General features: G+C 29.9%; 1 protein-coding gene across 1 annotated transcript in view; it reads left to right on the top strand.

Annotated features, from left to right (window-relative positions):
• LOC148311769 (limbic system-associated membrane protein-like) overlaps positions 1-14,310 on the top strand; it is a 74,608-nt gene that overhangs the window by 40,194 nt on the left and 20,104 nt on the right. Inside the window, exon 5 of the mRNA XM_088278443.1 lies at positions 13,277-13,360. Within this exon, the coding sequence (XP_088134569.1) occupies positions 13,277-13,360 (84 nt within the window). The remainder of the gene's footprint in view (positions 1-13,276; positions 13,361-14,310) is intronic.

Below are 14,310 nucleotides of genomic sequence, written 5' to 3'. Positions count from 1 at the left end.
GTGAATATTCAAACTTTCATATTTTGATTATTATTCTTCTACATTCTTTTGACAAGAGTGTTCTTGATTATTCTAAAATTTTTGTGTTTATATAAACGCATTTAATTTTAGTTCGTTATATACTCTACATGTTAATTATTACTGAATAGATTGAATAATTAAATATCCTTCTTCTTCCATATTGAGATGTCAAAATGTCAATGTTTAGATTTAAAAAAAACATCTCAGAAGCTTCATAACTGTTGAATTCTAAATATTTTTTCTACTTTCGGCTTTATTTGGAAAGGGGGATTGAACACATGGAATGAGTCACCGGATATATACCTACATATGTACAAAACTCGAATCTAAACTTCTTAGAAACATAATTGGAACAAATGTTGATTACTTTCTATTGGTAAAACGTCACACACTTCGATTTTAATAACTCCCCGATTCGAAACGCGTGAAGTAGAAAGTATTCGACCGGGGAGCAAATTTACGTTGAAATTGTAAATATTCCGAGGCGTGTTTCACCCCCCACCACCCCTTTCATGCAAACTTCATTTCCTGAGGGAAGGAATTAATGGCGAGATATGGCCGTGTGTGATGGTGTCATGTCTGCCGGGGCATGTTTATTAGTAGGAGTTTTGTTTCAGTTTTGCTTTAATACTATTAGATTAGTTTTTGAACATGACTTCTGAAACAAAATGTTGACAAAACTATGCTTATTAAATTGTAAAATGAAAAACGTTTTCCAATTTACTTCTCATAACATAATATTATGTATGTTATTATTGGATTTATTTTTTTTTGACATATTTCGGTGACCTGCATTTTATATTACATATATAATAAACAACAACTATAAAGTTTTTTTTCAACATCATCGGGTTTTTTTAACGACAGTTATTAGACAAGTGAATAGTTTGATGATGTTAGTTACGAAAAAAACTCAGTCTTCGGTAAAATACAATGGAATAAATTGTAAGAAAAAAAAGTTGTTGTTTTAATGTGTGAATTAGTTATTATATATTATTTCGAGAAATAAAAATACTTTGTGTTTTGATCCACTCACATTTTTACTGACCAACTAGTTTCGGCAACAACCTATTGCCCTCTTCAGGGTTTAATTTATATAAATAAATTAAACCCTGAAGAGGGCAACAGGTTGTTGCCGAAACTAGTTGGTTAATAAAAATGAGAGTGGATCAAAACACAAGGTATTTTTATTTCTCGAAATAATATATCAATATGATCCACAAAGTTAATGCTTTCAATATTCAAAACATAGTTTTTATAATTTATTTTTAATCCAGTTCATTTTGATGTAAATAAAAAGAAATAACCTTGTGAAAATGAAATCTGGAAGTCCTTAGATTACGGCAAGACTAATTTGCAATATACCCAAGAATAAACCTTCATGGTAATATTATTTTTTTTAAATCCTTAGACCCATATTACCGGCTTTATATTTTAATACGAATAATTATTTTTTTATCGCCATCAACGCGAATTCCGTGAAGTAATTTAAATAAAAAACATACATGTATCATTGCTGAGGTGAGATATTCAATTTTTATATTTCATGCATCATTAGCATTCATATACATACTTAACTAAAATTTCACGTGGAATAAACAATTTTAACGTATAATTATAACAAATCAGTATCTAAATGTTTATATAAAATTAAAATAAGTAATTTTCATTGTCATATTTATATCACCTTGGAGTTGTTCAAAAAGTGTAAGTCTGAAAACCTTGCCTTTATTCAATTAACCATCAAGATAACACTACGTCGACACTATGCCATGATCTATGCACTATTAGGTGAAAATAAGAGTTAAAAGAAAACATTTATTTTCCAATTTTACTTTTAGTACAAGTAATATTGTTTTATTTTATCATTTATGTCATGTTCATCAATTGATTTTAAAAAGATTTCTTTTAAATATTGCTTACATATTTCACTTCGATTTTGTAATTTAAATTAGTTGTAGTAAAAATAATATGTTGAATGTGCTATGAATACTTCACAAACAGTAATTTTACCTACAATGAAATAATAAATTAAAATATGAGCACTATAAAAACATTTATGTATGGAACAGCTTTCTTCGAAATTTGTTGACAGTAAAAATTAAGTATAATTCTATTTTGCTGCGACAACAATATAATCTACCCGTCATACATAAAGTCATGCACCCTTAATCTTTATTTACATGCTCGGCTTCAAATTGAGTTAGTTTCGCGTACAGTTCCGAACCGTTAGTAAACTATTAACCGAGCGTGAACGCGGTAATGTAAAATTTATCTTAGCCAAATTGTAATAGTTTGAAAAATTTGCAAGGCAGAATTTCTCCCATTTCCATTAAGTAGGCGCGGATATTTTCGTAAATATATTTAAAAACTTTTCGAACACAAACAAAGCTTTCTTCATCAACAATATTCAGTATATTTAATATATAGCTTTTTAATATAATATGTTCGTCGTAAGCAATAAATTCCGTGAAATGCGTGTTGCTGTGAATTTTTTTATCGTATTCTACGAGGTGTGTCAAAAAATAGCTTTACTTTGTCGTTACTTACATTTCAGTTTTGCAATGCTTTATATTCTAGCATGCTTAGATTTAGTGCTACTGTGGTTACGTGTACGAAATTTGGCTTTTATTCCCTCATTTTCCTTGACGCTGCTTCTATGCAATCGTTATAGCTTCGCTTCGAGCGTGCATTATATGAGCACCGCAAAACCGCGTTTGAAAATCAACTACATTTGAAAACATCTTCGAGCGGGTCAGAGAGATAACAGTCAGAATAAACAAGTATTTAGTACTTTCAATATTATCTTTCATGTCGACGTGCCCTACGTTAAGTGCTATTTCTACGTTTTTATCAATTTTGAGATATTTGGTGTATGTGTATTTGTGTATATATCAACTGACCGTTATATACAAATATAAACACACATATAAAAATGTTAAATAAAATACGCCTAATTTTCAGGCGTATAAGACGCTATCTACATCGAGTATTCGAAATGAACTGAATTCCTTTAACGCTTACTACTTAATTTTGACAAAGCAAAAAGATTTAAAAGATTATTTTATCGTGCTTTTCAATGTAAAAAACTATTTTCAAATTTCTGATAAAACCATTAATTAATAAAAAAAATTCGTTGAAAAAATCTTCTAAGCTCTCTCCTGTAAAGTAACAGATTTGCAGATAAAGGACTTTACGTAGGGGCCGTCGATGTTTTATATGGATACAAATACCAATTTAATGTATGTATTCTACTGAAATACTCTTACATATCCAGTTTAATAGTGTTTTACATATCAGAATACTTAGAAAGCGGTCCTGAGTTCAGTTTTAATTGATAATCAATTATCCTTGGGAATGTATTTTCTTTTTGCAGAGTGATCTTTAACTTATATCTATCTAACCATCTCACTGGTTAGGCAGAAACGTACGTACACAGAATTCCGTATTCTTCTTTATGAAAAGAGCCTTCGAAAGGAGAGGAAAATATTCGAGTTCAACGGAAGAAAGCTTGTTCTAGCTGATATATAAAATCCTCTGATACAATGAATAAATATATTACGTTTATGTTGGTTTCCATACTTTAAAACAAAGAAAGAGGACTAGAATCAATAAGTTTGCTAAAATGATTGCTAAGTCAAGCCAAAACCCTCCCTTTGATCCTTTAAGGTTTACGGAAACGCGATTTGCATGGTTTGAGTCGAGGGGCCTTACGTTACAATATTGAGTAAAAGGTTGTTTTTATTTTTAATTTATTTTCCCTCGAGAGCAACGTCATTCTCATGCGTACAAAAATATGAACAAAAGAGGGTAAATGGTTCATAAGATATATAAGTAAGTATAGGGTAAAGAAAAAAAAAACTCATCTTTTTGACAGACTATTTAAAAAAATATATCTTTAAGATAATTTGAGTCATATCGGTGCAATAAACTTTTACCCTTAATGAAAGTTTTTAACCAATTTTCAATTGATATATATATATATATATTGAACAAAAACATGGTTATAGTACAGAAAAAGTATAATTTTTTTTTTTTGCAAAATCCCTATTTTATAGTCTAATCTGCAGAAAGGGTACGGAAGGAAGACACACATCAGAGAATCAAACATTTTTACTTAATATCCAAACACATAAAAAACACTTTAAAACATAACATTTTTCTTCGATGTTAGCACACTTCCGAGTACGAGAGACTGCTTATCTTGAAATTATTTTGTGCCAATTTGTAACAGTGCTAATATTTTATGTAAATATTCTAAATATAAGCTTGACGTTGATTGGGAAAGTCCGTAACTTTACAGGAAACTCGTTGCAATCTAGTTATAAACTGTACACCTTTGTTAAACGTTGACTACAATACTCTCTACTTATACAAATATATGGGAAAGGTGTGTGTTTAAATAAAAATAATGAAATCCAGGTAGGCAGACACATGTAACGTCATTTTTTTATTTAATACATTATTCGTTATTGATTTAATTATTTGTATTTAGTAACTTACTAACTACTTCATGCATTTTATAAGAGAAATATTTGTGTATTTATTATTTACATAAATATTTCAATTTCATACTGTTTCTGTGAGCCTAAGCGGCTTATTATTAGAAAAAGGTATCAAATTGTGGTAGAGTGGGTTCGAACCGAGAAATTCTTACTTAAGAGTCCGTGACACTAACCACGAGACCACAACCCGACATTTTCTTATACATTATTACCCGCTATTGTTTCGACTGCTGACCTGACCACTTTGTAGTATTTTAAATACTCGATCATGCCAAGTTTAACTCGGTCTTATTTGCTTCTATTACCAACCATATTCGCCACTTAAATTTGTTTTACCATGCTTTCTCCACTCATTCGATTCACATGCCAAAACCAACTCAACACACCTTTCTAATTTTATCGATAATGCTTATTGCAGCCTTGCATTATTTCCTTATACCACTTTTTGAACATTATTTTGGCTAAGATAAATAATGATTGGTAACTATTTTAATCATTTAACTGACGTTGAAATCTAATAAAGGTTTTAAAAATATTAAAAAAAAACAAGTGTATATATATACTTTTACGACACGACACCTTGTGGAAATTTTACTAAAAAATATATCTACAGGAAGGTCGATAAGTGTATGTATTTTCTACAGCGGTGTACTGTATAATGAAAAACAACAACATACGAGGGTATTGTAATATAAACTAGAATCATCCAGAAAAGCAGTTTCTGAGATATTGTAGTTTCTCCTAAATTAGTTTAGGAAAAAAAATACTTATACTGTTTTGAATGCTGTAGTTTTATAACTCATTAGTTATTTAAGGGTGGAAATGTTTTTAAATAAGTAATTTAACTTTTTTGGCATCAAAAACTCGTTTTTAGATTTGGTAGATGATTCCATGTTGCTTGTAGCACCCTCATATATGAGTACGTAATATGGTTACAAAAAGAAAACGTTTTAGAAGGGACAAGGTAATAAGATTGCGAAAAATTTTATGCTATGATAAAACGTAAATTGCAAAATATCTTGAAAATTTCTTATGTTAAACATTTTATCTAGGTTAAAAAATGTTCGATGTAGGTTTTAGGGATAATTAAAATATCTTGAAGGTTTGTCACAGATACTTTGAGGAACATTTCATGAGCTTTACAAAATGAAACAATTTTGTTCTTAACCACTCATTTTATTGGTACTTTTTTTCTCCAATCGATTTCGCCAAGAACCTTGTGTTCATTAGGGTTAAATATGTACCTGTTTTGTACATACTAAACCCTTGTGATGAGAAAGTTCTTTTATTTTTAAAAGTTTAATTAAAATCTCAATCACTTCTTAATTGAAATGTTTAAGAAGAGTCGAATAGGATTCTGCAAGTTAAAAATTGGTAACAGTATCTGAATTACGTATAACCACTGTAAAATAAAAGCTGACCATAAATATAGTTTATATTTAGATCTGAAAATGGAAGCATAGATTTAGAAACTAGTCGTCATAATAAAATAAACTCAAGTGGTAAAAAAAATGTTTTTCTCTTACAATTTCATCATGTCTTACCACAAAGTGAATGCCAAAACAATAAATAAAAATGTATAACCATTATTTTTTTCTTATTTCAAAGCATCTTTACATTTTAATTTAAATGCTTTCACGACATTTTGAGTGTGTCCAAATTCTTGTTCACAAAACTGGATATCACCACTTATTGTTACATTTTTGACATCTCAACATAGATGAAGGAGAATAAGGAACTCTGTTTATTTACAGGGCTTATGACCTATCACGAGTTATAAGCCCTGTAAATACCCAGAATTACATATTCTTCTTTATTTATAATTATATTCCTCCTCTGTTTAAATGTAAAAATATTAAATACTTTCAATTAAATAACTATTCAATAATTTAAATGTATAAAAAAATATGTTTTTTCTACATTGGATGCACGAATAAAAAAAAACGAAATTAGTGATGGATATCGAGCCGTAAATTTCTGAAAAAATACTTCGGTTCTTCAATACGAAATGCCCCCAATTTAATTTTAAACAATAATAATTACAATTCTTCAACAAAAACAAAATAATCATCCCTTATAAATGTGAAATAACTTTATATAGAAATATGTATACTTCATGCAAATTTCACCGGTGATTTGTACTAAAGATAGGAGCTTTCGGATATTTTATTGCACTCTGTATTATTGAACAATTTCAATGCGGCCCATAAATTAAAAGCAGTTTGAGGATCGCTGGTAACGAAATAGCAATAAAATCATAAATTGTTTCCGTACATGTCACAAATGCGCCACGCGATTGTAAACGTTTTTATTTACTAAGTGATTTATTTATCGAACAAGTGCTACTCTAAGGGTTGGATACTGAATAAAGAGAAAATATATGTAGGGAATAAAATAATTCTACTCTGCACTAACTGGTTCTAATGAAACCTTGTTGAAACGACACATTGATAAATTGATCGTTAATTCATGAATGAAGTGCACTTCTTATTCTTAGGTCTAAAAGGGATATACATAATATATATTTATTTACTGTTCTACTTAAAGGTGAGATACTGAATAAATATAAAATAATTAAAGAAAATTAACATTTACTACATTTTGAGTGTGTCTAAATACTTTTACACGAATCTGGATTATCTCCAATTATAGGAGTTATTTTTGACATCTCAACATAGATGAAGAAGAATATGTACGTCTGATCATTTACGGGACTTACGACCGTCATAGACTGCTTTAAGTGAGCACTTTATACACGTGTAACATTCACCAAATCTCCCCATGATTGACAACCACACTACTAAAATTCTTGTAACTTTATAATATACGTGTAATATATTACAGTGTGTATTGTGATGACTTAACCAGCCTTTGCCAGGTCGCAATCTCTGTAAATATTTATAATTCCATATTATTATTTATTAATGTTGAGAAAAAAAATATGTACATTTTCTAGACTGGAAAAGGGTGGGCAAATATAAAAATGATTTTTTTTTTCAGTTAAATATGTTTTTTTTTGTTTAAGGAATTTGAACCATTATTTCACGTATGAAATCTTCACTAATCAAAACCAATGTTGTATGCAGTATGCATCAATATTCTGAATTTACGACTACCATATCCAGCGCCACTTCACTTACTTAATAATTACAGAAATAAATAAGTTACTAAATATTTCCACATGCGAGGTTTATCTTCCCTTACAAAATATCAAATATTTCATTTAAAATGTTTGTATTTCTCCAAAATATTTACATTTAAATATCGTTTGAGTATAAAAACCATTTAAGATCAGATTTGTTGTAGACGTCCATTTAAATTCTAAATTTATGTATAATTTATGTAAGATAGATAGATGCTTTCCCTTTTAAAGTAATATTCTTATAATCTCGTGTGACATACACAATGTACATACGTTTTGAATATAAAATAAATTGTATTACTGCGTAAGGTACATTCCGTCCTGTGTCTGCCAAGAATATAATCTCATTACTGCCTTAAGCTTTCTGATTTAAAAATATTTTACGCCGAACAACACCGTGAGAGGCATGCTTTCTGCCAAGAATTTCTATCCTTGATACAATCTCGTAAGAACAAACAGTTGTTTATTTTCGACAAAATGCTGTAGAAAATTTCAGCTTATTCACAATACGTTTGACGCTAAATATTTATTTAAAAATAAAATAACTTTTTGATGAATTAGCATCATGATGGGTCGAAAATGATTTATAAGGAATAAGTAACATTAAAAAATTTAAACATAGGAAATATTAATATTACGTATAGCTTGAATAACTGTAGTACTCTGTACCTCTAATAATATAATGAGCAATCACGATTGTTCTTTTGAACAATCGTGATTGCTTAAAAATATTTTTTTTTTAGAATTTTTGCAGCAGTGTTATTTCTAGCAGAACTTTGACGGAAATACATTTTTGCATATTTTATGTATTTTTTAAAGAAGTGTTTTTGTTTTAATTTTTAACAAAAATACTTTAAAAAATTCAATGTATTTATGTGAGCTAAAGCGGCTTATTATTAAAAATATGTTTAAAGATAGGTCAAATTGTGGTTGAGTGGGTTCGAACCCAGAAACTATGACTCAAGGGTCTGCAACACTAACCACGGGACGACAACCCGACTCCACCACTACTTCTGACCCTTATCCGCACCCAATGGTGCATAGGTGCATTGGATTCAAATGAATGCAATGTTAATTTGAACGTTTACTTTTTGAAAGAATTGTGATAAGCTTTGCGTCTCAAGTGCCAGTCTAGAATAAAAAAAAAACAAATAAAAATTAAAGCGAAAACACACTTACATTTATTTTGACCCCCTGGAAATTGTACCCGAGTATCTCCTCCAGCATGGTAGATAAAATTGTTGACCTCTAACTACATTATGAAGGCAAACGATTCACTTTCATTTAATTTACAAAAACATTATTTTCCCTCTATGGCATATAATAAAACTCAAGTGGATTAGAATGATATAAATTATCTGAGAAATTTACTTGAATTTGAACAAAAAACAATTTACTTCAATACGAGATATTATTACGTAATATTAATCTGAAACCCTTAAAGCTTTGAATTGTTTTATTTAATTACCCCATTGAATGAAATACGAGAAAGCCAGGCGGGGGCGGGGTGGCTCGTCATAGCGTAACAGTGTTATTGTTATTACCTAGTAGGAAATAGGCAGCTTTAAAAGTAATCAGCAGTATATAAATTCTTAAATACATGTCACAAACAGAGAGTTAGAATCGTGAATGAGGCGGTTGCCTCAAGTTATGAGGTCTATTAATTTATTTGGATTAATCCCGGCTCCTTCATCCCGCGTTTGCTAATGGGTAGCTTGGTTGAATATATTTCGTTCCTTCAAAGAGGCTTTGTTAAATGTTGAGGTTAGCTCGAGGTGATGTGTAAAATATTTAATGCATAACGTATCCTCGCACTCTCGCAACACAAAGGAAGGGAGAAGATAATTTCAATTATCTTTCCATTTTCCACTGTGTTGAGTTCTGTTTAGTAAATCTGTTCTAAGTCCTTGATCAATTAAAACTAACTACTTTGGCCTTTTGCGTTTCTTGCTTAATGTAAAATCACGTGAAAATTTATCGTCAATATTTAAACCACATTGCCAAGTGTTAGTCTTTTAATTATGACTATGCATAACATTTTATTTTTACAACAATTATGAAAATGGTACAACGTGTGCAAAAATTCATAATTAACAAAAAAAACTTATACATTTACATATTTAATTTGATTATTTGCCATTCACTTAGTGGAATGACATAATGATTATTAAAAATTTAACACTTGTATTAGAAGACCACTTATGAGGTTTCATTCTGTTTTTTTTTATGATCAATTGTCAATGAAAACATTTGTAGTTTTCGAAACTACTTGTGTGAAATGAAATTATACTCAATTAGTGGTCTAATACAAGTGTAAAAATTTTAAATATATCTTCAAAATTATTATATAAAATGATTGTACAAGCATTTCAAGTAAAATCCAGTACCAGCTATTTTATGTTGAGCAACGACGAAAAGTCAACGAGAGAAATACTCTAGTGCGTGACTATGGTTCACGATTCACCCATAATGAAGGGTTGACGATTCCAATAGCAAACAATAAATATAAAATTACAATAATTGAACAGCGATCAAAAGTTCATATATTATGAGTTGAACAGTACTTTTTACCTTCCACTTTATGTACATGCATTCTTATTGAAATTTCACAAATTATATGAACACAATAAAAAAATTAAAAATCCACAAACCACATCAAGTGGCTTGATATATAAAAATATTATGTGTGTATAACAAAATTGAACAGCAAGATTTTTTACATTTTGATTTCTTGATCATAAATGTTAAGCTATAATAAAGAAACTTAAGAAAAAAATAAAACATCCTTTGATTTAGAGTCCCTGTATTAATTTCAGAAAAAAACAAAAAAGGTTGTTATTTATTAAATTAACTTTCTTAGTAATATTGTTGTTAAATATCAAAACCCTGCCACACAATGAACAGAGGAGATACTCGCATCAATTTAATAAATACGTAATAATAATCCACACGTGCTGGATAAATGGGTATTTTATTATTTAACTCTTCCCAGTTGCAAAATTATAATTCCTCTTATCTTTAATGTTTAGTTTTAGCTTTGAAATTCATTATAAGCGTTAAACTTTGATAATTCAATATATCCCATAGTAAGCCACATTACCGCGTTGCTTAGGATATATACAATATTTTTAGTACGTTAAATCTTTGTGCGCAAGCACTGAAGTTAATCCTCGAAGGATTGTCTTAAAATGTACAGGGTGGCCCACGGCAGACGCATGGATTTTGAAATGAAATAAAACGCCTACCGAAACGAATTGAGAATATTTTCCTGATTCATTAACATTGAAATTTTAATTCTACTTGATTTTAAACAAAATATTACTTAAACGTATCCCAATAGTATCATTAAATAATACGCATTTATAACAAATAAATTTAAGTTCCTGATTTACCCACGCTTGTTTATCCTGTCTACTTCCAACACATATTAAATTAAAACATATTTGTACCTTAAACAGATGAAAATCTAATAATTGATATGTTAACCTTGTACATAATAAGCAAGGTAAATAATAAATGTAATTTCCATCTAAAAAAAACCCAATTACTCAGTAAGTCCTTTTCAGAAGTTTTAGTTCACTCTTTGAAGCATTGTCAAGGGAATGTAGGTGGTTTAAGTCTAGGTGTTATTTTTGAAGGCTCACAAAGTCCTAAAACATTCGCTAGAAACCGAGGATTTCAGGTATTCCCACAGGAAAAAAATCCAGAGGGGCCAAATTTGAGAGGGATAAAATGCCCGGGCAATTTGTCTCAAAAAGTCCATGCAAACCTTGGGTGTGTTGGCTGTGGCCTCGTCCTGCTAAAACCGTTTTTTAGTTCTGTCGTTTACTATTCAATCAAAAAACCTGTATTATTTATACTAGGTAACAACATTTTGAGTGTGTCCAAATACTAGTATTTTGACACACTCAAAATGTTGTTAATAAATTATCTGGTCAAATTATGAGCTAAAATAATAAAATAAAAATGATATTTTCTGGCGTTTCTCATGTATGTGATTATAATCCAGAATTCAAACCTCACATACAAAAAAAAGAGTTTCTGCTCAATCAAAAAGCTTTCTCATCTCTTATAAAGTGATCACTTAAACCAGCCTTTGACGGTCGTAAGCCCCGTAAATGCCCAGACTTCCATATTCTTCATCATCTATTTTGAGATATCAAAAAAATAGTACTAGGTGCAGAAGTTACTGTAGTCGGTCTATCATTTCCTTAAAAAAATAAGGACCCTTTGGTATATTTATCAACCAATAAAGATCCTTTTTGCTCTCTCACAAAATTACTTTGCTACTGTCAATAGACCTTTTCAAATAAATTAGCTTTGTTAATAAATCAATATTTTGATATGTTTGTTACATGTTTATCAAAACTATAAATATAATAAAACCTTTATCGCACCCCAATGGTGCATAGGGCACTGATTCATATAAACGCAGTGTTATCTTGATCGTTTACACATGAAGGAAAGGTGATCAGCCCTCCGCTTCAGGTACCAGTCCAGGATAATATTAAATAAATATTACAGTGTAAAAATCACTTATATTTAATTGACCCCCCCTGGGAATCGAACCCGAGACCTCCAGAACGGTAGCCGAGCGTGCTGACCATTACACTACGGAGGCGGACAAATCAAAACTAAACAGTTTATATTTTGTTCTAGTGTTATTGATATACTTTTTTAAAAGTTATTCTTATTTTTCTAACCTTGATGCATACATCGGCTGTCCAAACTTAAAACACAATAAAGGAAATTTTTTTGTTGTACGTTTTTTTTTTGCATTTTTGGACTTAGTGGAATCTACAAAAAAAACGCACTACAAAAAAATGTCCCTTACTGTGTTTTGAGTTTGGACAGCCGACATGGTTCATGAGGCATTGAGTATTATCAACGCAGTGTATTATAAAACACTAATTAGGTGGAGGCAAGGAGGTTCATGGTAATAATAAATTCAAGGAGGTTCATGGTTCAAGTTCATGGTGATAATAAATTAACATAAGATTGAAAAATGACTTTTGTTTTTTCATTTATTATATTAAATATTTAATTCATACGTAACTTATCAGCAGTATCTATGGTTGATTTGAGTAAGTTTTTATTTAGCAGAGACCTTTTTTAATGTATGTAAGATACCTTTCGTTTTTTTATATAAGTCTTAAGCTATTATTTTCAATTTAATTTACTCTCATAATTTAATCAGTTATTTTATTCACAACATTTTGCGTGAATCCAAATCCTTATTTATAAATCTTGGTCTTTCCATTTATTAGTCATATTTACAAAAATAGTAAACTTAGTAAAAAGGTCTCCTTTGTGGAAGAATCCAGATTTGCTAGCAAGGTCTTCGATACACCCAAAATGTTGGGAATAATTATTCTTTGCTAGGCTTTTCTGGCAACCAAATACAACATTGATTTTTGCAAAGACACGGTACCACGGATTATAAATTATATGATGCTAAGGTGATCAATCCTTCGTTCCGAATCTGGGAAAATTATTAATATATGAATAAAGGGATACATATTGCAAAAGAAACAAGCTTGATCAAAGCTCTCGGGAGGCATGCAATTTATAATAAGTATACAATAAATTGTTTTGTTTTAAATTACAGATTCTTCATGGAGAGGCGTCAGAAGATTGGACACTTCAAATCAAATACGTACAAAAGAGGGATAATGGAACGTATAAATGCCAGGTATGTTCGTATATTTCAGTATGAATGTGGAATTGTTACTTCAATGGTACGAGTACAATTTAACATGAAGAATAAGCTCTGTCCTACTACTACACGATTAAATATATATTGCACAATTAAAATATAAACTTTGTATATTCATTGCTTACGAATGAAAAGAGGACTTGCTCGATCACAAATCGACCAAGTATTTAAACATTATATTCTAATACTCGCCTGGGTATTAGAATATAATGCTGAAATAAACGTTTTGTAAAGCAATAGCTTTACCCGATCACGCTTTATGTAGCTCAGCAAAAGGAGAAGAAAAAAAAATGTATATATTTTCATAATGCTTGTGAAGCAATGCACACACATATTACAGAAAAATTGATAAAATAAATAAGAAAAACATAATGCAAACAAAATCACAGAAAATACTTATTAGCTGACCGCTATGAGCAATTTTAATTTTGAATGTTTTGCTGTTGTTTTTTCAGATAACGCTGCTATCTGAAAGTCAATATCATAAAAAAGCACAGCTTTATTTTTCCTTGATAAAAACATTTGTCCGATGTATATAAAAACATGCACATATTCAATATTTTCGATAATTTGAAGTAATTCTTGTAAACTTTAGGAAAATTTAGATTTGAACAAACTATCAAATACATTTTATTGTATATAGATAAACGTTTATTGTATATAGAAACATTTTTGCTTGAATTTTTTTTATATTTTAATGATTGATTAAAAACTGATATAAGATTTTTAAAACTAGATATTGCATGTGCCTGTTCGAATGGAAGCTTAAAGCTCCTTTGCCGGACCCGGAAATGTGGCGAGAGCTTTCAGAGTACAAAGACTTCGGTGACACGGGTTTCAAATCATTGTCAATTTGTGTGTGTCAGAAATTCTATTTTGACTAGGGAAAATTCGAAATGGAAAGGGTACATAAACGGACATATTAT

The sequence above is a fragment of the Brachycentrus maculatus genome, unplaced genomic scaffold, assembly GCF_059751285.1.
Source record: "Brachycentrus maculatus isolate JH-2025_06_01 unplaced genomic scaffold, ASM5975128v1 h1tg000057l, whole genome shotgun sequence".
In the NCBI taxonomy this organism is placed as follows: domain Eukaryota; kingdom Metazoa; phylum Arthropoda; class Insecta; order Trichoptera; family Brachycentridae; genus Brachycentrus; species Brachycentrus maculatus.
This window is presented reverse-complemented; position numbering and strand designations above follow the sequence as displayed.